Genomic DNA, 25,740 nt, shown 5'->3' with positions numbered 1-25,740 from the left:
TAACAAACTAACAATGAAATTTCCTTGCATACAAATTGTTCCTAAAGTAGACTAATACAATGGGCTTCCTCTGCCCAGCTGTCACGGAGGTCACGGTTCCGCCCTTAACCTCCCCTTAGCTTTGTTAGAAAGTTGGAAATAAAGAACAGTCCTTGCCAGCACTCTTCCAAGCATTGTCATGGATAATTAAGATGCAGGGTCAGAAAAGAAAGTGTGGCTACAAATGCTACCCAAATTTTTTGAGGAATAAAAAAGCTTTGGAAATTATTCTGGTGAGGTTGGGGTGTAAGCTGGAGTAGAAGGCAACACTGGAAAGTGTTCACAGGATAAGTAGCACTTTTCTGAAATGTGTCAGCTGGGACTATTAAGGCAGCCCAGCATGTAAAGCACTCACTGCACCAGCCTGATGAACTGAGCTTCATCCCCAGAACCCAAATGAAGAGAAAACCAACTCCACAAAGTTATACTCTGCTGTCGATACACGTGCACCTCCATACCTCTCACACACAATATTAATAATAGTTCCTAGAGTTAAAATAAATAATAAATTAAAATGCATCAGTAGGATGGGAAAATTTAAGTTAGTCTTGTTCTTGGGCAGTATAAAGACAAAAAGAGAAGCCGTCCTGTTCTTTTGTTGATGTTGCTGTTGTAACCATATTCCCTAGTGTTATTGATGAGTGGTTCCTTCGTGTCGCTTTGCCATGAAGGAATCAAAATAATCTTCCTCTCCTCACCTCTGACACCCATTTTTCATAAGATAGCAAAGGCCAAGCTCACAACTGTTACTACATTAGTAATCACTCATATTCTGCAACCACCTTATTGAGCTGAATACTACGGCACACCTTTTCACATATTTTCTTCTTTCATTTTCACTCCCCCTCTATGAGACAAGTACCACTGTCGTCCTCATTTTTCAACTTATAATAAAGTGCAGAGACTGTAACTTACTTCCCAAGCCTTACACAGCTAATTAGCAGTAGGTCAGGATTAGAATTCAATTGTAATCCAAAGACTAATCGTAATCGCTGTTATAGCCGGAGTTTTCTTCAATCAGGGTCCTACTGTATTAAGGATTGAGAGATCTCTTTTACTTTTTAAATTCATTCTTCTGTAATTTGATACATACATAGACAAAGTATTTCAGATATAGTTACCCCTCACTACTCCTTCTAATTCCCCAGAGTCGTCACCCCTCAATCCCATATATCCCCTCCTGACTTCATATCCTTTTATTTATATATATATATACAGGCCACTGTGTACAATTTGTACTTCCCTTATATATAGGCATGGGTTTGGGGCCGTCCACTGGATAATAATGATCCTACAAGTGAGCATACCCCTAAAAGAAAACAAACTGTCTCCCCTAGAAGCTTTAAACTATGAATAGTTTAAAGTAGCCCCAGGCTCTTGAAACCCTCCCCTGTCCATATTATAATGTTGACTGGCTTCCCTTGGTACCTGTTTTGGACAGGCAACCCACAGCTACTATGAGCTCATGGGTGCAGGTTTCCTATCCTATCCAGAAGACACTATTTCACTGCAGTCTTCCCTGACCTCCATCTCCTATGATCTTTCGTTTCTCTTTTCTGTGTTAGTGTCTACGCCTTGGGAAGGAGGTATGGTATAGCTGTCTCATTTGTAGCTGATCCTTCCACTGACATTATCTGCAATTTGATCATTGTCCAGTGCACAAAGAAACTTCACTGATGAAGTCTTTTTTTTTTTTTTGGTTTTTCGAGACAGGGTTTCTCAGTGGTTTTGGAGCCTGTCTTGGAACTAGCTCTTGTAGACCAGGCTGGTCTCGAACTCACAGAGATCCGCCTGCCTCTGCCTCCCGAGTGCTGGGATTAAAGGCGTGTGCCACCACCGCCCGGCTCTGATGAAGTCTTTTTAGCTAAATTAATCTTTAGATATAGAGATACTTATTTAGAGGGCAGTTTGATATTAAGTGCACGTTACAAACTAATAGCAATACGCCTAAGAGTTCCCTAAGCTTGGGTTGTTGGCCAGATTTATAGTACCAGGCATGTGTTTCCTCCTGTGAAGAGGTCCTCACCACATAGCATTCATGCCACTATTGCACCCTTGGGCATATCTCACTAAGCTGGTCATTTTATCTCCCAGTGTTGACAACTAGATACGGTTATTGACGACCCTTCTCCTACAGCAGCTTACATAGCACCTTATGGTACTGTGAAAGCTGGCCGGTAAAGAGGAAGCTTTCCCGTCAGTTTGAGCTTGATCTTTACATCCTGTAACCAAATTATGTGGTGTCTCCAGCAGTAGGGTCTTACTATCAAAATCTGGCATGATACCGAAGGCCAATAGCCTAGAGTCAGGTATGGGTATTCCTCCTTGAGTAATTAATTGGTCAGGGATGTCAGGAGATCCCCCAAACAATACAGGGTTAAGAGTTTTCTAGTTGCCCTGGCCAATTGCATGTTGATAGCTGATGAAAGGTATTAGTTTTCAGAGAAACAAAATGAGTTATTTTGACACATGAAAGGTGATAAGAGTGATGTGAACATCTGAACAGCAAAGGCTATCGCTTTCAGATTATTTGTCAAATGGGAGTAAAGTTTAGAAATTCCGTTTCTGCTGTTTGTGGAGGGAAAGGGGAAAAAGAAGTTCAGAAGGAGCCAGAGCTGCTGGCCCAACACAAATCCTACCATTAGTCACTGCCTCCCGTGGCTGTTTGTGTATATATAGCATTGCCCTTCATAGTTGAGAACGACACTGCTGAGGCAGCTAGTTCTCAAGCCAAAGTTCCCATTATCACTAGGATTTAACACTACACTTGTTTATAGTTATCATGGCTAAGGTCCCACCTCCCTGACCTAGACCATGGCCCTATGGTTAGTGGCCTTGCCCAGCAAATCAACAATATAGTCTCAGAGACAACCAACTGAAGAATAGAAAATAACCCCATTTGTTCAGCATTCTACTTTTAATGTAGAAGCATAGAGTCAGGTATGGCCAACACATACTAACTACTCATGTTATTTTCAGCACAGCACTATGGAAAAAATGATTTTCAGTCTCATTATTAGATGAAAAAAATTAAACTCTGTGTTTCTCAGGAAGAGTTACCTAGGCTACTTAATCACAAGGCAGATTCTCCATCACCACCAAGATGAAAATCTCAGCAGTGGACCCTAGAAATCTTCACATTTAGCTCACAGTCCCATGTGTTCTGTTCCAAGCATTGGACTCGGCATTCTTAGTGGTAGTGTAAAGCTCAGTGTTGAAACGTGTATGCTCTGGAAGCATACTTTCCCAAGATGGAATTTCACCTGCAGAATTATATATATATGTGCTGACCTAGGCAATTTCCTAACTTATTTGTATTTTGTTTTCCTTATCTGTAAAATTGGCATAATTGATAAATATTACCTGTGTTATTTGGTCCTTGAGAATAATATGTAATGAGCAGAGGGCCAGAAATACATTTTTTTCTTTATTAAAGCATTTCTACTTTAAAAAATCATTAGCTATAAAGCTATTTTTGCACAATTACCCCTTATTCAATATTAGAAATCAAAATAATTATCATTGGGGCTGGAGGATTGCTCAGTGGTTAATACACTTTCTTCATAAACATGGGAACCAAAATTCAGATCCTCATGTCCCATATAACTGCTGCAATGGTATAGTGGGCATTGTGATCCACCTATAACTCCAGCCACAGATATGCAAACCAAGCAAGCTTACTAGCAAGAATAGTCAGGAGATAGAGACAGGGATAGCTGATTAGCAAAAATCATCTATCAGCAAGTTCTAGGTTTGACTGAGAGACCCTGCCTGAATGAAGAAGATGATTTCCAACACCACCATTGGGCATCCACACGCGCACACACAAGTATGCATATCCACACGCATTTACACACACACATGCAAAACATGTACATATAGGCACACAAACCATACACACATTTGAAAATGGGAGGGACGGTGACTGAATAATTGCCATTGTCTTTGTACCCGAAAGATTATCAGTATGTTCAGCTATAGGTGGATAACCTGATTAAAAAATTTATCAATCTGTAAATTCACACAAGTAATAAATATCAGAACTATGTTTAGAATATTTGATTCTGTCTGCCTCCAAGGTCTGTTGCTTCCACTCCACTGTGTTGTCTTCATAGATACAGCGTATAGGCTATGAATTCCCAACTGGGTGTGGGCCAAAACCTGTGGCCTGTTTCCTTACTACCACCACCCTACTCTCACTATAACTGTTGCCGGAGCACTTGCATACAAATATGAGTTTTGCTCAAACCCAACCCCTTCCCTCTTTTTCAAATCTTTCAATATCCCCCACCACTTCTACCTCCCAACCACATGCACTCTGCTTTCTTATGCCACTGAGTCCAGTTAGTGTTGCCAGTACGTACATGGATATAGGGCCCCCATCCACTGGCATGTGGACAACCTATCAGGGGCTGCATCCCTGAAGAAAACTGACCCTCCCCAAGAAGCCATCAGCCTCCAATATCTCCTTAACTGTGGGCAGGACTTCCTGAACTCTTGTCCCATTTATGCTGGAATTTTGGCTGGCTTTATTCTGTGCATGTCTAATAGAATTAGTTTAAAACCTGCTCTCATAACTGTTCCAATACTATCTCTAGGACTATCCTGCTTGTTCATAAGAATATTGAATCACTGAGATGCTGTTTAGTTTGTGGAAGTACCTTATAGCCTAAAGTTCTTATCTGTATGTTTTAAGAATTATCCTATCTCTCACCATCCTGCTCCACTCACAACCGATGTGAGAATGGTTACTTACTGTAGAGACTAACATTAAGACCCTTTGCTCAACAAAAAAGACCCTTTTCTCCCCCCCCTTTTTCTTTCCTCATCCCCTCCCTCTCATTCCCCTCCTCTCCCTTCCCTCCTCATCCCCTCCCTCTCATTCCCCTCCTCTCCCTTCCCTCCTCATCCCCTCCCTCTCATTCCCCTCCTCTCCCTTCCCTCCTCATCCCCTCCCTCTCATTCCCCTCCTCTCCCTTCCCTCCTCATCCCCTCCCTCTCATTCCCCTCCTCTCCCTTCCCTCCTCATCCCCTCCCTCTCATTCCCCTCCTCTCCCCTTCCCTTTCTAGTAAGAATAAGTTGTGACATCCTAGTTCTCTCGAGTGGCTCTTTGATCCATCCTAGATAATACTCACAGGGAGTCAAAGCCCCTAGTTGTCTAATAGCGTCATCTGTCTTTGCTGTCTCAGAGCTTTGCCTTACAGAATTTATTGTCAGCTCTTTCAACCTGCATAACCATGATGCAAGCTGTGGCGTCACTGCCAGTGACATCTGCAACAGGAGAATAGGTACCTGGGGCTTCGGTGCATTGTTCACAAACAATGATGGATTGGTAATTTTCAAAGAAAATGAACAAGGACTCAAAATAACACTTGCAAAGCACAATATATTGCTTCATGAGCAATAAATACCAAGCAGAAGATAAAACCTTGAGCCTTAGGCTTAATGCAATTCGAAAACATGATTTATTCTGCTGCTTCCTTTCTATTAGCCAAAGAACTGAAAGCACAATGTTATTCAGTGCTGGGATACACAATCCTATCCTTACACCATAATCTATCAAAGGAAATATTTCTGTGTGCCTATTATGTACAGGGATCTGTGTGATGTGCCAAAAAATGGAGGTTTCCTCTGTGTTCTATGCAAACATTTTCTAAAGTTTCTCTCGCTTCCTTTCATCATAGTGGGATTCCTAATGCTATTTCCAGTACCACTCTCTAAACAGCAGTCTATCAGCCATCCATAATGCCTGTTCCCACCGCCACCACAGTAATGATTTCTTTGATGTATCACAGAGAAACGGACAAACACTTTAATAGATTCCTGGGTGTCCAACCAGACTAGATTTAGTATTTATTGTATAGTAGCATGAGAGAGTAGGGCAAGAACTGTGGACATGGGATTGACTGTGCAAGTGATAGATGATTCAGGGTTGCAAAGAAACCAGGAGTATGGACCACTCTTCATTAAGAAACCACAAAATTGTGAACTATGGGGATGGCTCAGTGGGTAAATATGCTTACCACACAAGCAAGCAGAGTGACCCAAGTTCAGTAATGACCCTTGTTCAATCCCTGGAGCTTGCCTGGAACAATGGTGCTAGATGAGGTGGCATACATCTGTGAGTCTGCCATGTCTACCACAAATAATAAATACATATTTTTTAAGGAACATACAAAATAGCTGCCATAGAGAAAAGTCTCTCAAAGTCGATGCAATAGACATTTGGAGCCAGATAATTCTTAACTTTAGCAGACTGTCCCAAAAGACAAAAGATGATTCTCAGCTTCTCTGCCTCTATCCACTCACTAGACAGATCTCAGTAGCAACTTCCTGACCCCAAATGGTACAAACAAAAATGTCTCCAGATATTGTCAAGCTTTCATTGAGAACCACTAGAATAGAAGATGTGAGTTATACCGAATTGTCCAACCTCAAATTGTGTATAATTTCTTTGACTATCCTGGCTTAGTATAGTTTAGTAGGTAAGAGCAGAGCTAGTGGAGTCAGGCTGTGTAAGTTTGTATTCCAGTTCCACTGAAAGCTCACTGTCTAGCCTCTCTTCCTATTAATTCATCAATACAATGGGATAATGAAAAGTTCTTTCATAGAGTTGCTTTGAGTTTTAAATTAATATACTTTTTTATAAAACGTCAGAACAATGCCTGACATACTAAGCATGATCAAAGTGTTAGGTGTGGTGATATTTTGTTTGTGTTTTAACAAATAAACTTTGTCTGAAGATCAGAGTGCAGCGCTAAGCCCCTGGAGGCCAGGGAGCGGCCTTTCATCCCAGGACTCAGGAGACAGAGGCAGATGGATCTCTGTTACATGAAATTGAATCAGTCTAAAAGAGAAACAGAGCTCACACAAAGGTGATCCCAGCACTTGGGATCACGGGCCTTTAATCCCAACACTAGGGAGACGGAGACAGGAGTGATACTGAGAAGGCTGGGCAGAGAAAGGAATGTAAGATGGGAGGAGACAGGAGAGCAGTGCAGTCTGAGGAGTCAGTCTGAGGACAGTCAGCCCTTTTGGTCTGAGGATTCAGTAGAGGTAAAATGTCTCTCCAGTGGCTGGCTGCACTGCTTCAACGATCTGTTAGCTTTTACCCCCTAATATCTGACTCCAGGTTTTTATTAAGAGCAATTAGAATTTGTTTTATACTTAGGCCTATTATGGTTTCTGTTATATTATTTGTCATTTTTATAAGTACTGGTATGGTTCGATTATCTGGGGTCTCCTCTGTTTTGTACTATTTTCCCTGTGCAGACTAGAGAGCTAAGTCCACAGGCCAGAATCACACAGTATAAAAAGATTTTGGATATCTTTAGACCTGTTAAGTAAACAATGCAGGTAATCCTCACATTGAACATTGCAGAGTTCTCTTATTTAAAAGTAGATTTATTGGTAGAAGTAACAAAAGTAAATGAGATTTATGTCCACTGACCAACTTCCACAAGTCATACTCTGACCTCCATGAATGCATGGCATGTGCTTTTCCACACACAAACACAAGATAAATAAATACTATTATTTTTTTTAAAAAAAAGTATTGGAGAAGAATAAATTGCCAAGAAAGTTTTTATCTGAATAAAAATATAGCTGAGCTGGGCGGTGGTGGCACACACCTTTAATCCCAGCACTCAGGAGGCAGAGGCAGGTGGATTTCTGTGACTTCTTGGCCAGCCTGGTCTATACGAGCTAGTTCCAAGACAGCCAGAACTATTTTATAGAGAAACCCTATCTCAAAAAAAAAGAATATACATAAAGAGATGGTACCAACATATTCTACTTATTCCAAAAGAAAAAAAGAGAAACATTTATAGCCATAAACTCCTGTATGATAGAATGTGTAATCTTCATTTTTAAATAACTTTTACAGAATTGGGTAATCAGTGGTTCATAAACAGACACTGACTTGTTAGTTCTAGAGAGACATCAAGTTAGAGTGGGCAATCACTTCAAAAGCTTTCATTCCTTTGATACTTACACGCTCTTATTCCAAAGTGCTGTATCTTCAATCCAGTCACCCCGAAGGCACTTATGAACAACTACTCTGTAACTTCTGATCTTGAGGAGTTGTCACACAGCAAAGTAGAACTAGGGAAGATATTTTGAAGAGCATTTTTGCATCACTGGCATTTGCCTTCTCTCTAGCCTTTCTGAGTATTCTTGGCTGCTACTAGTAATTTATAGGAGTCAGAGGAAACAGAGCGACATCCCCCTCTGTGATGTGAATATTCCTTTCTTTTCTTTTTGGAGACAATTTGTGTGTGTGTGTGTGTGTGTGTGTGTGTGTGTGTGTGTGCGCGCGCGCGCGCATGTGTGTATGTACATATGTGCACATATGTATGCAAGTATATTTGCCTGTGCACATGCATAGAAGCCAGGAGAGAGCCACGTTTTTCCTCTTCTGTCATTCTCTGCCAGTTGTTTTGAAGCAGGGTGTCTCCATGGACTTGGGAATTGTGTCATCTTAGGCTGGAATTCAGCAAAAACCAGTAACCCCTTCCTTTCCACCCACTTTAGAACTGAAGATATAGGGGTACTCAGATGTTATGTATGTGCTGGGATCTGAACTTTTGTTCTCAAAATTGCATGCTAAGCACTCTTAGACAGTGAGCCACCTCTAGCCCTTTCTGTTCTTCTTGGGTGCTAATAGTAAATTATAGGAGTCAGAGAAAATGGCAGCATCCTCCTCTGTGATGTGAGACTAATTTGATAAGATACTTAAAGAAATTTCCAGATATCCATATTAGGCTTGAAAGAGAATTAGACTAAAGCTCAACTTTTCCACCACTTAGTGATAATTCTACAGATATATTTAGCATAGCATGCTTTGTTAATGTGAACCATTAATCTGGATAGCTGGGAAGCAAAAGATCACCTAAAATTTGTCTTTGAATGAAAACTTTTGCAATCTTGCTTACATAAATGATTGTGCTGATATAGGCACATGGTTATAGGTAATAAGATCAGACTAAATTATTAGTTGCATAGCTCTATCTCTGGTTGTAACTCTAAGCAAATTCCTACATATATTTAGTTGCTATTGAGAATTGGCTGCCACGCACCTGTAACCCAGTACTTACAAGACAAAAGCAGACAAATCTCTATCAGCTCCAAACAAGCCAGGGCAATGTAACGAGACTCTGTCTCAAAAACATTATTAAAAAGATCCCTTATCTCTTAAACCCCATCTCTGACCTAAAGGAGTGACTAGCTAGAAGATAGAAGTATAGCCAAGAGCTATAATTCAAGACAATCAGTAGTAAATATTCAGTTCTTGATTCCTACGCTTTTCTAACCTGATGATCTTCCAATTCATTATCTGGAAGAAAATCATAGCCTTTCTTAAGGACACATTGAAATGATCTTTTCCAGCAAAAGTTTCTCTGGCAACTCATCTCCGTCCTTCCCAGCTCCAGATACGTATACCTAAACCCATTCCTGTAGCATTAACTATTCTCCTGGAGTCCATAGCACTCTACTCATTGTAATGCTTAATGCAATAATTGATATTTGGTTCTTTGTGTATCTGTTCCTCCCACTGTACTGCAAGCTCTTCCAGTAACCAGGTTTTGTTCATCTCTGTATCCTAGTCGCTAGCTCAGAACCTGCTGTATAGCAAGACTCACCAAAAACTGGATTTGAGGAGGAGGATTCTAAGAATAAGCAAACATATAAAAATCACATACAAGGTAAAATGTAATGAGAACACATAGGAAGGAATAATTCATTCCAGTGAAGCAGCTTCACAGGAAAGGTTGCGGTATTTAAGATAACCCATGGAAAATGAGTAAGATTTGACAAGGTGGGGCTTAGGTGCTCCGAGAAGTGAGGGAGATGAGAAGAACATTTAAAACACACACGGGAATTTAGGAATGACAGTCATTGTGGCAAAATAATGCTACTAGTTCCACAGGGTCCTTATCTGTCCTTATAAACAAGTTTTTCCAGGAACTGTGCTCTCGAACATCTTAACAGGCTCTTTGATTGGTAGACATTTTGAAAAGAAGACTACTGTATTGTCCTTTGAAACTGACAGTTTAGATCATTATCCTTCTCTCCCTGGCCCCCAGATTTGTTCAGTTTAGAGAGGTTGGTGTGTTGTAAGTTCCATTATTAGATTTCACGTCCCATGTTGAGAAGTGTTCCCAAGTTGTTAGTTTTTCTTTTTCACAGGAAGACATAGCCATGCTGGGGATAAATAAAAGAGGCAAAAGAAAAGCATTTTTGACACTGGGACCTAGCTCCTGTGGAACTGCCTATATTCCCTGGGAGCCATTCTGCAGTCTCAAATCAGAGATCCCCTAAACACTTGCTGCCTGGAAATTGGAAATCCAGCTGGACCTAATTATTGCTTCTGTAAACTCTGGACCCAAAGGATGTTCGGTGATATATGTTTGTTTTCTTACTAATATTTCCAGAGGAGCTATGTTTAGCCTTAAGTTATGTCTTCATAAGAGAGCACTGAACATGGGTGTGAGGACTAGATAGAGTTCCTGCAGGCAGGGCAGTCAGCAGCTCAGGCTGTAATGTGGGATACTTATGGTCCTCTTCTTCTCTCTCCCCCTTCCCCCCTCTCTGTATGTGTCTGGGTGTTGTTGGAGGGAAGGCAAATTCAACACAGAAGAATGACAAAAACTGGAATCTCAAAACTAATGTCTTTGGACGTTTACTTGTCCTCACCAGGACTAAAATAGCACAAATATAAATAACGCAGCCAAGGACCATCCTGATGTTGCCAGCTTAGACAGACATGATGGACATTAATAAGCTACACTTAGAACAGAGTTGCCTTCAGGGGTCTGAGTGGCAGATGTTCATATTGGGCTGTAGTAGAAAGGCTGTGTGGTTTTCTTTTACCTGGAGGCTATCAGCTATCAGGGGGAAAATTCCCAAATTGAAACCCTTTTGTGCTCAGATAACTTATTGACTATATCTTACCCAACTCAGTTATCACATGCCCTTGAATATATAACCCACTTCAGTGTCTTTTCTGGGGTGTCCTTTCCTTTTCTTTACTAGTTAATAGCGAGCTATCATTCAAAATTTACTCCATACAATTCTGTACTACTCTTTTAACATCCATTCTCTATAATTTCTACCTACTCAGACCACAGAACCTCTTTATTCCTTAATCTTCAGTAATCTAGTCTATACCACTCATGTATTTCCTTGGCTCTTAATTATTTCATTAGGGATAAATAGACCATAGTGACTAAAATGTATGTATTTTGTACAACCTTGGGTAAAAGAGATAATCTTTAGAAACTTCTCATTTGTTACATGCAGATATAAATCCTCCCCACCTCATAGCTTCGTCCCAAAAGTTAAATGACAATGACGCATGCCAGCTGCTTTAGTTGACATATGGTAAGCACGCAATAATGAGTAGTAGTGGAAGGCTGAGGTGGTGCTAGTACTAACAGTCATTATCATTATCATCGTCATCTGTCTCCAACTAGACTTGCAGTCTTTGTGGATAGGAGCCACGTGGACTGTCTGTGTTTTCATTGGTTCTCCCCTAACCCTCAGAATATTCTATTAGCTAATGATATATATGCTCAGCTCTTTCGATTGTACTACTGCAAGGACCTAAAATCTCATCAGGAATGTAATTTTCATATTTTATTGCCAACTACAGAAGCCCTTGGATGATTTTATTTTCTTGGTTTGTATTTCTGAGGAGTTTGAATAGAATCTGCTGAAGTAATATGCTAGTAGACAAAGGATAAGAAAATTCTTAATTATTCCAATCTCCTTTGATGTGTACATTTGTGATTGGGAGAGACGGGGGAAAGGGTAGAAAGGAAATACACTAAAATGCCATCTGGTAAATTGTTTTCAAATTTCATGACTTCCTGCCACTTCAAGCTGTATTATTTCAATCCTTGTAAGAAAAGTAGCATTGCATTGAGGCCTTATCCACCACTTGTCCATTCACCATTTTTGTAAAGTGTTTGCCACAGTTTTCTCTAATAGCTAAACTAGATACTGGAACCTCAACACAACAAATTATTTGCCCTGTCATTTCATTTCAGCTGACAATACTAGAACTCTGAATGTAGATTCTGCTGCAATGACGCTGCCTGTGTCTGATCCAACTGCATGGGCCACAGCAATGAATAATCTTGGAATGGCGCCACTGGGACTTGCTGGACAACCGATTTTACCTGGTATGTTATTTTTAATTACAAGTACTTCTTTTTATTGACCATGTGGTAATAAATATAATGGCTCGACACATCTTATTTTGAAGTTGACATTTTCTAGATTCTGCCTTGAGCACTTTTGTACTATGAGCTGTATAGGCTAGACGGCCAGTATGATGGCACTTTGTGTATATCTAGGGGTATATCTGATGCAGGTTACGGTTATTGAACATGTAATGAAATAAAAGGCAACAGAATTTTGGCAAGTATTAACAAAGCTTGTCTAATTTTATAGACTTCTTACAGAAAACAAACATAGGCATAGAACAAGAACTTAATGAAACAGATCTTAAATCCCAGATTCCTAAAGGGAAGAAGAGAAAGTGGTAGGTACATTGGCTCCAAAATAATTTTGGCAATAAATAACACTTTTTATACATATGTATACAAAAACACATACATGTGAGCACACATGTGTACAACAGTGGCCATGATGGACTAACTATATCTCCACTAAGTGTGAAGACAAGGACCAGTAAAATAGCTCAGAAGGTGAAAATGACTTTGTCCCAAAGTGTGATAGCTTGACATTGATTCCCAGAACCCACATGGTGGAAGGAGAGAATCAACGCTTGCAAGTTGTCCTCGTCACTTCCATATGCATGCTACATGCACACAAAACAGTAAACAAATGCTTTTTAAATGTTTATTATAAAAAATAAAATCAGAAGAAAAACATCACAATATATAAAGGGGTTCATGTAGACACAAAAGTGACTTCCTGGCTAGTAAGAGCTAATTAATGCCATTTCAGGGAGCCTGGGGTGGCTTTTGAAACAGCATAAACATTAATCTCCTTAGATTTATTTAATTGTGGCCCTACATAAATGCACAACAAGACCTAATCAAGCTAGATGCTTGCTGCTCAAATGTGTTTTTGTATAGTCCTAGGATAGTTTTGATTCCTAAAATATGAGGTCCCATCCCAGACCTACTGAAGCAGAAACTGCAGTTTTACATGATGCCCAGACAATTCATAGGCATGAGCATAACCATGATACCCTTTGCCGGGCCATGTAATTAGTTCCTCCTTCAATTTCACAATTCCAGCCTGAATTTTCAATCTTTATGGATTAAAATGGAATTGATGACAATATTAGAAATAAATTAAAAGGTACTATTATGCTAACCACTGGGAAACAAATACAAAAGAGGTCAGTCAGGGAAAAACAAGATGTCTGAATAAGAAATTGATACCAAACCAGAAACTTCATTAATATTTGATAACTTTAATAGTTCCAGGAGATTGTATTTATGCTGCAAGGAAAGAAAAATATTCAACAATCTTGCCCCATTGTGAACCCTGAAAACCACAGTAACCAATGACCTGGCAAGATGTGCGCACTGTTGCAATAGTTATGTTATAAGGGTAACCGATGGATTCAAAGCCTACTCTACAATACTGAACTCATGACTTGTACTGTTGTCTGGCTAAGTCATAGGCCCTAAATGCGAACATAATACCGTATTAGTCTGTTTAATGGGCATAGTATTAAACTACCCTGTGTTCTTACCTTCATATTCAAAAGTTTGTGTATACGTGATCCCTCATCAGAGAAGATTTTTGTTTTTGTTTCTCAGTTTTTTGAGATAGGGATTCTCTATGTGTTGCTCTGGCTGTCTGGAACTAACTCTGTAGACTCACAGAGATCATCCTGCCTCTGCATCCCGAGTTTTGGGATTAAAACCATGTGCCACCATTGCCTGGAAAACCTTTTTTTTTTTAAATTAGATAGCCATTAATAAAGAGACCCACGACCGTTCAGTGTACAGAGGGTGAGGGATCATGTAGTGCTCATCTCTAAATGGGACATATATATATACATATCATAACTGCCCAAGGCTCAGGGATCATTGCAGGGGCAGGAAGATTTAAAGGTAGTGGATAGCCACGTGCTTATTAGAAATGACAGAAGAATAGCACACATGAATACACTGAAGTGCTGACTTGTACAAGCTCAGGTAAGACAAAATTCCAACATGGATTGGATTGAGCGATATGTACTGGATTTGGACTGAGAGATTTGTACTGGATTGGACTGATATGTGTACTGGATTGGACTGAGAGGTGTGTACTGTACTGGACTGAGATATATACTGGAATGGACTGAGAGATGTGTTCTGGATTGGACTGACAGATGTGTACTGGATTGGACTGAGATGTGTCCTGGATTTGACCCCAGAGATGTGTACTAGATTGGACCAAGAGATGTGTACTGGTTTACACTGACTGATGTGTACTCAATTGGACCTAGATGTGTACTAGATTGGAATGAGAGATGTGTACTGGATTGGACTGAGATGTGTACTGGATTGGACTGAGTGATGTGTACTGAAATGGACTGAGAGATGTGTGGTGGATTGGACCGTGAGTGTACTAGATTGTACTGATAGATGTGTATTAGATTGGACTGAGATGTGTACTGGAATGGACAGAGATGTGTACTGGATTGGACTAAGATGTGGACTGGATTGGAAATAGAGATGTGTAATGGATTAGATTGAGATATGTACTGGATTGGACTGAGTGATGTGTACTGGATTGGACTGAGCTGTGAACAGGATTATAGTGAGAGATGTGTAGTAGATTTGCCTGAGAGATGTATACTCGATTGGACTGACAGTTGTGTATGGTTTGGATTGAGATGTGTACTGGATTGGACTGATATGTGTAATGGACTGGACTGAGAGATGTGTACTGGATTTGACCGCCATGTGTACTAGATTGGACTGAGATGTGTAATGGACTGGATTGAGAGATGTGTACTGGATTTGACTGAGAGATGTGTGCTAGATTGGACTGAGATGTGTACTGGTATAGGTTGAGACGTGTAATGCATTGTTCTGAGAGATGTCTACTGGATTTGACTGAGATGCGTACTAGATTGGACTGAGTGATGTGTACTGGATTGGACTGATATGTGTAATGGACTGGACTGAGAGATGTGTACTGGATTTGACCGCGATGTGTACTAGATTGGACTGAGATGTGTAATGGACTGGATTGAGAGATGTGTACTGGATTTGACTGAGAGATGTGTGCTAGATTGGACTGAGATGTGTACTGGTATAGGTTGAGACGTGTAATGCATTGTTCTGAGAGATGTCTACTGGATTTGACTGAGATGCGTACTAGATTGGACTGAGTGATGTGTACTGGATTGGACTGAGAGATATGTAGTGGATTGGACATAGATATGTTCTAGATTGGCCTGAGTAATGTATACTGGATTGGACTGGGAGATGTGTAGTGGATTGGACTGAGATGTGTACTGGATTGGACTGAGTTGTGTACTGGATTGGACTAAGAGATGTGTAATGGATTGGAATGAGATGTATACTGGTAGGACTGAGACGTGTACTGGATTCGTCTGAAATATGTACTAGATTGGACGGAAATGTGTATTAGATTGGACTGATATGTGTACTGGGTTGGACTGAGACATGTGTACTGTATTAGTCTGAGAGATGTGGACTTGATTGGACTGGGAGGTGTGTACTGGATTGAACTAAGAGATGTATACTGGATTGGAATGAGATATGTACTGGAATGGATTGAGATGTGTTCTGGATTGGATTGACAGATGTGTACTGGATTAGATTGAGAGATGTATACTGGATTGGACTGAGATGTGTCCTGGATTTGACCTGAGAGATGTGTACTGGATTGAACCAAGATTTGTACTGGATTGGACTGAGAGATGTGTACTCAATTGGACTGAGATGTGTAATGGATTGGACTAAGATGTGTACTGAAATGGCCTGAGATGCATACTTATTGGACTGAGAGTTGTGTACTGGATTGGACTGAGAGATATGTACTGCATTGTACTGAATGATGTGTACTGGATTGGTCTGAAATGTGTATTGTATTGGACTCATAGATGTGTTCTGGATTGGACTGAGATATGTACTGGATTGGAATGAAAGATGTGTCCTAGATTGGACTGCCAAGTGTAGTGGATTGGACTATGTTATGTACTGGATTGTATTGACAAATGTCTAAGTGGTTAGCAGAGCACACCACTGGATACATCTTTGATGGTTTTCACAGAGATGATTGACATGCAGGAGAGCTACTGAGGAGGTAATACCCATAATTAACATGGGCAGCACCATCCAATAAGCTGGAGGCCATTTGAAATAAAAGCAGACAAATCAAAATTCAGCCAGCAGTTGCAAATTCACTTTTCTGAGTGAGCCTACCTCATACTGTTGTCCAAGCACATTGGAATACTACCACTTTAGCATCTTAATATGGGTTTTTACTACTTACTGTCTAGGAATCTTCCGGCCTCTTCAGTCTTCAGCCGGGACCACATCATTGATCCTCCCTCTTTTTCTGCAGCTCAGTTTCTTTCATAGAATAGTTACTAGTTAACATATGTAATTTTTCCCCAAGCCTCTAGAAAGCGGACCAGTGAGAGGGGAAAGTGATAGAAAATGTGGTAAAATCACTGTCTTTAATTGCATGTATGGAAATGTTATAATGATCAAAGTGTTATAATGAAAACCACTATATTTTTGCAACTATTTATACACTAAATAAAATGACTCTTATGGAACTGTTCTCTAAAGTACCCTTATTAATGGCTTAGTAATTCAGCTACCTTTCTTCCACGTAGGCATTTTCCTGCTGAGCCAGAATTCTGTGGTTTAGCCTGTCTCATCTGGCCTTTCTATGGTAATAGAATACACTTTGTCATAGATAAAAATCAGATGATACATAAGCTTTCTTGACATCCTCCTGAGAGTTCAAATCTCTACTGTCATGGATGTTGATGGATACATACTTGTCATTGAAGACAATGACTGACATAATTATATTCTTCAAGTGGGGAGCAGAAATAGGCCATCTCAAGTTTGGAGTGGATCTGCCTTTCATCTGCCATGCTGTTTTGTGCAGCTGCTTTTCAATAAAATTAATTTACAGGGATGACAGGTCAGGATCACTTCCTAACACCTGTTTTCTGCAACAGTGTTTGTTTTGCCAAAGCATTCCAAAAAGACTCTTTATTTGTCCCAAGAAAGAGGCAACCAGAAATGTCATAGCTTCTGGGGGAAAAAAACAGTGTTCTAGTTCAGTCATGCCAGATAGAACCAACGATGAACCAATTGAAAATTACTCAGTGATTATTATTTGCCCCTGCTTAGTATTTCCATCTTAATTCAAATACTTTTAGCAGCTTCATAATGATCTGTGAAGTATGAAAGTAGGAGAAGAATTTCATTACGACGTCTTCTCTGGGAGAATATGGGAAAGAATGGAAAATGTGGGTCATGGATCTTACTCCCAGAGCAAGTTCAGGCCCCACCGTGGGTATTGTCGTCAAAAAAAAAAAACAGTTATCCTTGAAATTGCCAGGTTAACTATAAGAGAAACAAAAAGAGGAATGGGATTGCCTGTCTCATGGCTAGTTCCATCTCTGACAAATCCTGAAAATGACTGGACTTACCTTTGTATTAATGTTTACATCTCCAACAGGTACAGGATGCTTTCAGTGACAAATGGGGTGAGATCCTGGGAAAGATTCCTTTACCAAGAACCAATGATACATATGACAGTGTTCCAAATAGAATTAATATTTTTCCAAAACAAACTCAGAATCCTTCCGGTAATGGTAATCCTAAGACAACTCATGAAGTATATTTACACCTGGAGATGTTTAGTTACTCTCCAAGAGGCCATGTGTGTTCCCACGGTTACACAGTAACTGGCAGGGAAATCAAGGAAAAGCAAGTTGTCATCATTTGGGTTAGACATGACTGAAGTTCTATAGAACATAATGGAAAATATTTAAAATGTGTAGTTATTTGCTTGTATAAATAAAGAGGTACCCAACTTTAACAAAATCTGTAAGCTGTATGATCCATGTACTGTCATAGTTTTCCTCAGAAACAACCACATCATGATTGACTTGGGAGCCGATGAGAATATCAAGATTCACTAGGGCATAGGGGACAAAACGTAGATGGCACTGTCGAAGTTGAGTATTGAGACAACCACCAAAGCTGAAGCCTGGACAAACGTCCCTAGGACTGCTCCACAAGAACAGATAGTCATTTCACATCACAATATGTGTGGATAAATGCTATGGAACCGTTTTCAGACAGAAGTGTTCTAAACTATTTATAACCTTTAGAAAAATATCCAAAGATCATGAGCTTCAGAAACTTCAAAATAAAGATCATGATCTTACACGCCTTTAATCCCAGGACTCAGGAGGCAGAGGCAGGTCAATCTCTGTAAATTTGAGACCAGCCTGGCCTACAGAGCGAGTTCCGGGACAGTGAGGGCAACATAGAGAAACCCTGCCTCGAAAAACCAAAGAGATAAAAGATCACGGTCTTAACTCACTGAAATACATAAATGCACAATCAATCATAAGAAAAAACATCTTTTTTTTAAGAGACTCCCTACTGGAAACTATTAGGAAGGAGCTGAGTGATACTGTTCGTTTATTTATTCACTTATAGAATAAATATTTACTAAAGCCTGCTATATGCAAAGTACTATTAGGAGCCCTAGAGAGAAAGCAGGTGAAGTCAAAGATCCCTGCTCTGAAGTTGGCAGAATCACATTTTCTTCCCCCAATAAAATGTGTTTGCAGGTATAAGCTGCCTCTTGATTGGCAGTAGCTCAAAAACTTTCCATCTATTTTATTAGTTTGTTCTTTCACTTCTGCATTCATTTATTAATTCAGATACTGAGCTCAGTCCAAGTAGAGATTCAAAGGGTTCAGTCCTTGTCTTCAGATCAGACTTTATTGGTAGGGGCAATAAAATGAATACCACTGTTGTACAATGTAGAAAGAGTCAGAGTAAAATATTGTACACAACTAGATAAATAGTGCTGGTCAGGGAAGATTCACAAAGGAGGTGACTTTTGCATCAGAGTTAACTAGGAGCATTTTGGGGACTGAGAACTAGAGAAGAGTCTGGACAGAGGAAATGGTGTCCATCATCAGAAATGAAGCAAGAGAAGGTAGTATGGAGATAGTAGTGAACTATCGAGTTTGAGTAGATCACCTCCTTCCACAAAGACCTTGACCCAGCTCATGGAAAAGATGACAGTATAAGAAAAATAACACTTCTACAAATAAAGCGAATCCTCACCTGGGAAAATATAAATAAGAATGGGAAGAGAAGACAGTGCAAGAAGGTTAGTTAAAAGTCGTATACATAAATCCTAGGACTGCACTGTCTCCAAAGTTGAGAAAAAAAACTGACCAGGCAAACTAAATGAAAAAAAAGAGAGAGGAATGAGGGACCTGGTCGGTTATAAAGATAAAATACTCCAATATTCCAGTCCTTGAGGAAAAGGCAACATTTATGTGTATGTATGTGTGCATGTATATGTCTTTGTGGTATAGGAAAATTAGGGTGCACATGCCTGTATGCTGTACAGAGGCCAGAGGAGATTATTGGGTGTTCTGCTCTATTGCCTTGTGTAATATGTAGGGGTTCATAATAAGTGAAATGCTTGAGTGCTTTCAGAGAACTGGCACATAGCCCCAGACTAGTAAATATTACTTTCACTAGTCTGCTGCAAAATAGAAAACTGAGAAATATAATGAGTTTTTGTGAAGCTGAATTTGATTGACTGAAAAGAATGTTTTTTATTCCAAGACTGTCGATTTCTTAAATTTTGTGTTTTAAAATGTTCTATCCCCTGTGAGCTATGTGAATCACTTAGATTCCCTGTTATTTTTTCCCACATACCTTTTCTTGGCAAATTCAGAAGTTAGCAATATTAAATATATATGCATATATAATATTTTTATTCATCTCTAAAACCCAGATATTTATAAACTGTGTATAGAGTAGGAAATGCCCTCATTAGTTCTCCAAAGGTGTGCAAAACATCCTTGATTGAGAGTTTAAAGCATAATTTGTAAGGCATCAAATTTTCTAGAAAGACAAGCACACAGTGCAATTGAATTGGAAGGACTAGAGGAAAGATGGCTAGAAGGGTAGTGTTTATAAACCTTGAACTACAAGAGTGAAATCCCATAATAGGATATGTGGGACCAGAGCAAGAATGTAGGAATGAAAAGATCGCTCAGTGAGTGTGGTGATTTGAATACATATGGTCCCCATAGACTCATGTGGTTAAATGCTCAATCCATAGGGATTGGTTGTTAGGTGTGTCCTTATTGGAGTAGGTGTGGCCTCATTAGAGGAAGTGTATCACTGTGGGGGTGAGCTTTGAGGTCTCATATATGCTCAACCTATGCTCAGTATATGGTCTTTCCTTCTGCTGCCCGAGGATCAAGAGGTAGAACCTTTCAACTCCTTCTCCAGTACCATGTCTGCCTACATGCTACCTTACTTCCCACCATGACAATGATTCACTAAACCTATGAAATTGTAAGCCAGTCCCAATTAAATATTTTCCTTTATAAGAGTTGTCATGGTCATGGTGTCTCTTCACAGCGATAGAAAACCAAACTAATACATAATCCTAACCTAAGTTCAATAGCCCGAACCATGTTCTGGAAGGAAAGAACTGACTCCACAAAGTTGTCCTCTGATTTCATCATATGCACCATAGTAAGCCCCCACATAAATATTTGCAAATGCACATGTACACACACACAATTTTTTTTAACAAAAGAAACCCAAACCAGTCTGCTAGCTTATTTTCCATTGGCCATGAACCAGGCCTTATTCTACCTCATCTTGCCTAATGGGCTGAAATAGATATCCAGTGATCTACAAAGTCATGGTAGGTGCTGGTGGAATTTTGTATGCATTAAGCAAAACTTTGGGAATGTGTGCCTATATGAGGTCTAATAATTATTCCAGGAGAGTTCAGAATCATCTTACAATTTAGCCAGGCTGCTCTTAGAGATCTGAATTCTTTCTTTCTATTAGCTGCCTGCAAAAATCTTGCAAAGGATCTGTATAGAAAGTCAGGACTAGAATCAGAAAATATCAACTATTATACCATAAAATGGGCATGTGTAATGCCTTTGTTTCCATCAAAGATGGGAAACTTCTAAGATTTCTAGGATTTTATAAACAGGCCTAGTCCAAGAGTGTCAGTCACCCAGGTTTATACCAATAGACTCTTCCACAGAGCAAAACTGCCGTGACGACAGTTGCCCTATAAGATCTTAGACATGATTACAATACTCTGAAAAAGTTCATTGTCAGTCTAATGCGAGGGTTTGATGCCTTTCTAGTTTTTGTCCTTTAAAAAATAAATAATTCTATTAACCCATCACACCCCACACCAACCAGACTGGATACTCTCCTTGTCTTTTTGGGGGTGAGATTATAGAAAATGTTTAACATGGTGCCTATGATATTATAAGCATCCAGTCAATAACCATGTTAATGATAATAATTAATGGCAGTATTCTGTTTGCATGGTTGTTTCCAAATTAGAATATGATTTTGCCATATTTATTTTGCCAATGTTTGCCACAAGACCTGACACCAAAATTTAGACAATGTAAAACAAATTAGAGAGAGACCGCTTCTCTCTAGGTAACCAAGATAGAATTCTGCTTGAGCATTGTCGAATGATGTTCAAGTGCTGTTGATGTTAATATAAGCCCTTATTGCAAGCACTCCTTTCATCTTTATTTCCTTTACAAAGTTAAGGTATTGCGGAGGAACATTTGTCTTCAGATTGACAGCTATTAGACCATATCTGGTGCCGTGGCTTCTTTGAGCAAAGAAACACCCACCAAGCAGCCAAAGTGCCCTCATATCATTAGCTGTTTCATAAACTCCATGGACACTTGAAGAAACTTCAAGGCAGTTATAGATGTTTGCTGCTTAAGCACAACTCTGGTCCCTATCAAGTTTGTTTTAAACAGCCTGCAGTAGGCTTTTTTCCACCCAAGAAGGAAGAGGCACACTTTCCATAGATGCCCAGGAGAAGGCCTGTAATTCGTCCAAACACATTCATTAAATTGAATGAGAGACTCTTGTGATTAGGATAAGCATGGTTCCATATTTGCCTAAGTGCTAATGTCACTATTGGTCCTAGCACAGCCCCTTCATTTCCATGAAAGTGTACTTTGATTAATGCAAACTTCCACAACACATCCCCTTTCCAGTTATATAAGTGGATTGTTTGACTCACTTTTCTAGTAAGCCTGGAGACACCCTCCTATGCTGGTGTTTCAGCATTCAGCCCAATAAAGGCTTCCCTTGAGTTGTGGGTTTTTTTTTTTTTGACCCAATAGTCTTCATCAATAGTGAAGGCAAAGGAGAGGACAGGGCAGCAGCAGCAACAACAACAGCAATGGGAGAGCAACTGAAGAGTTCCACAGAGTCATGAAAACAGAAACACTAGAGCATGGAGACATCAAAGAAAAGCCAAAGATGAGAACCGGAGGGCTCTGGTCATTAGAAGAGTACCAGAGAGCTACCAGCCTTTAAGGGCTAAGGGCCTTGGATACCCTGAACCCAAGAGCTTCGTATAGGCCACTGTCAAAGCCTGGAGATCCCAACTCTCTGGACCAGAGAGTTCTAACAGTTGTCAGTGCAGAGCTGTGGGTCCTAGCACCTGAGATCCATGTGAGAGATTTAAAACTAGAAGGTACTGTCTGCTTCTGCTATCTGCTCTCACCCCCACCCAGTGCTGCTGTTAACCAAAGATTACAATAGCTGCATGTGTTAAAGGCCATGGGTGGCTGAAGTCCAGCGTAATAAGCTTCTAATTTATGGCTAGAACCATAAGTGTATAGTTTCTAAAGCCTGGATCAGTGTTTCCTAACTCACAGTGATTATATCTCTAAATTTTGGTCTTCTACTCCAGCCCCTGGGCTATGGAAGCTCAAGGGCTCAGAAATACCAGCCAGAAAAATTTTCTCCTCACCTACCTACTATCTCTATCCTGGAAGAGCAAAGGACCCCCAGCCAACTGATTGGTAACAGATTGACAATTGGATGATTGGATAACAGCATAGACCTGACTCTGTGTCCATTCCCCCTCAATGGCTCATACATGTACAAAGTATCACTTAATATTACCAAATTTGGGAAATAAAAGTTGCTAAGTAGCAGGAAAACTAAGTCTACACTGAAAAGTTACTTGAAAATGTGATGGATCTACAACTCTTAATCTGAGCAGAAAGCTTGCCCAACTAGCTCAGAATCGGCAGAATTTCTAATAGGGTGGGACTTTGAAAATTGCATGACTCAAAAGGCGGTATACAAACCAATATTTTATGGCCTACCCAGCAGTAGCTGTGCCAAGAGTCAAGAAGGCTATAGGAAATGAGTGGCCAAAGAAGAAATAATAAAGGCAAAATTGAACAGTGAAATTTTTGTCAAATGAACTTTGGAGGTATACTTTGCCCTTTTAACAGCCTTTTGTGTGATTTCAAATCTCTTTCAGGTGATGAAATTACAAATAATAGGTGGCAATAATACATATGTTGGCAGTACTCCTCAATCCAGGCTAGAAGCCAGAAAAGGAGAAGGAATTTCTTTTCTGTTCTACTCCCAATGTGTTTTAAATTTCCCTTTGAGTTTTCAGATTCTGTAATACTCATATAAAAGCTATATCTCCTTGCTTTTCCCCAGTGGCATTGGAAATCTAGGTCCGTTTTGTGTCTTAATGGTTAAATATAAACAAAATAATAAGTAATTGGATGGGAGTCTTTGAAATGTCATACACAAATGCCCTCTAGCAAAGCCCTCTTTGGCAGTTTAGCCTATGGAACTCGACGTATTGAATTAAAGGGAGGTTATCGATTCTATCTATAGCCATATGTCATGAATACATTTGCTTTTAAATGAATTCATAAAATATTAATGTAATCCTACCAAACTGCAGAGTGGTGACTTCATCAGTCAGGAGTTATATTATCCTATATATTTGTTTGTCTCCATCTATTAGTAGACAGTCATGAAGACAGGCATTTCCTTCTCAGTGGAAGCAGCAGAACTTGTTTAATGAAGTGATGTGTCTGTAATCTGTGGAAAGGTAGAGTTGTGAGTGACAGAGCTATATGAATACCAATGAGGAGGCAGGCAGAACAATAAGAGGAAGACAAACATTTCAATGGCTGGGGAAATAGATGGAATTGTTTAGGTGGCATACAGTCTAATCTGATCTCTTCCTAAAGAAAATTAACAGTTTGTAAAATGGGTGAGATGATGTTAGCAATCTCTCCAAAATCTTCTGCACAAAGAATCAGATTTTACAAATGCACAAATGGCATTCTGAATCATGGTGCTCTTACTTGCTGTAGGCACAGCAAGACAGAGGGCCAGAGACCTAAAGTTCTCCAAGATGAAAAGAGAAACTAGACACCTTTCCCAGCCCCTGCGTAGGGTGTAACTTAAAGAAATCTTATCATAAATGTTTGTGGACTATAATAGTGAATGTCTGAATTAGTAAGTTTATCAGTATGTGTTTAACAACTGGCACAGAAGAAAGAAAAGTTGTCTATGCCAGGGGTCGTAATACCTAATTTGTTCTTTCATTGTTTGATCTGAATTTCATTATGTGCCCCTATTGTTTACCAAAAAGAAAATGAAAGCATAGAGACATTAAGAAATTTTCCTCAAGGTCACATACTATTGAGTGCAAAATAATAAAATTATGAGAACCTCTGGAGACAGTTATATGTGCATGCATGTTGAGTAGGTTAACCTATGAGGATTGAACCTAAGTGTTTCTATAAAATAAAAGAGCTCTTGAGAGAAACTTTTTTCTTCCTAAACCTCTCTAGGATATTAGCACCTCAGGGAGACAGACATTAGAAGACGTGATGACCTAGCTTGCTTGGATTGTCCTTGCATAAGGGGATGTCCATGTGGTATTCACTTCCCTGTCTGCCCAGACACGGGGTTCCTTCAATTTTTGGCATAGTAGGACTAAAATTCTGCCCCTTTTGGAACCACAGAGTCCCTCTGCTCTTTATATCTGCCTCCTCCAGCATCCTCAAGAACCACCCAAGATCCTTAGGGCCACCTTAAGGACAACCTTACAAACATTATTCCACTTAGCTCTGTGGCTAGCATGATGAAATCTTTGGGAGTAGGGTTCACCACTGCTAATGCAACTGTCCCTTCATCACCAGCACAACCTTTCACAGTGTCTCTTTGATTACAGTACACTGTATGCATATCTATACTGAGATAAGTATTGTAATGGGAAGTCAAAGAAACTTGAAGTCCCTTTTCTCAATATTTTTTTTTACAAATCTCCAAGATTTTTTTTTACAAAAACAATTTAGACAATGAAATTAGGACTACTCTTATATCCAAATGAAGCCCTTGTTCTGAGCCTGTACTGCACTCAGGGGTCATGCCAGGCTTTCAAAGGCTTATCTTGCCATCTTCTAAGTCTCTCTAGTGCTGAACACTGGCTAGGAGGTCAGTGCCGTAAGATCAGTACCAATCCAGAGTAGGATCTGTTTATTCTACCCACCAGAAGTACCTTTCTTGAAAATTATAAATTCCTCTTCCATATCAGGGATTGATCAGAACTGACAGTGTACCTGAGTA

At 39.8% G+C, this 25,740-nt stretch overlaps 1 protein-coding gene across 7 annotated transcripts in view; it reads left to right on the top strand.

Moving 5' to 3' along the window:
* Enox2 (ecto-NOX disulfide-thiol exchanger 2) overlaps positions 1-25,740 on the top strand; it is a 279,678-nt gene that overhangs the window by 196,878 nt on the left and 57,060 nt on the right. For all 7 annotated transcript variants that reach the window (XM_075957589.1, XM_075957587.1, XM_075957588.1 and 4 more), the window contains one exon: positions 12,091-12,225. In XM_075957589.1, coding sequence (XP_075813704.1) covers positions 12,129-12,225 — 97 coding nt within the window. In that variant the 5' untranslated portion in view covers positions 12,091-12,128. The remainder of the gene's footprint in view (positions 1-12,090; positions 12,226-25,740) is intronic.

This window comes from Microtus pennsylvanicus, chromosome X (genome assembly GCF_037038515.1).
Source record: "Microtus pennsylvanicus isolate mMicPen1 chromosome X, mMicPen1.hap1, whole genome shotgun sequence".
In the NCBI taxonomy this organism is placed as follows: Eukaryota; Metazoa; Chordata; class Mammalia; order Rodentia; family Cricetidae; genus Microtus; species Microtus pennsylvanicus.
Note: the sequence above shows the minus strand (reverse complement) of the source record. Positions and strands in the feature narration are given on the sequence as shown.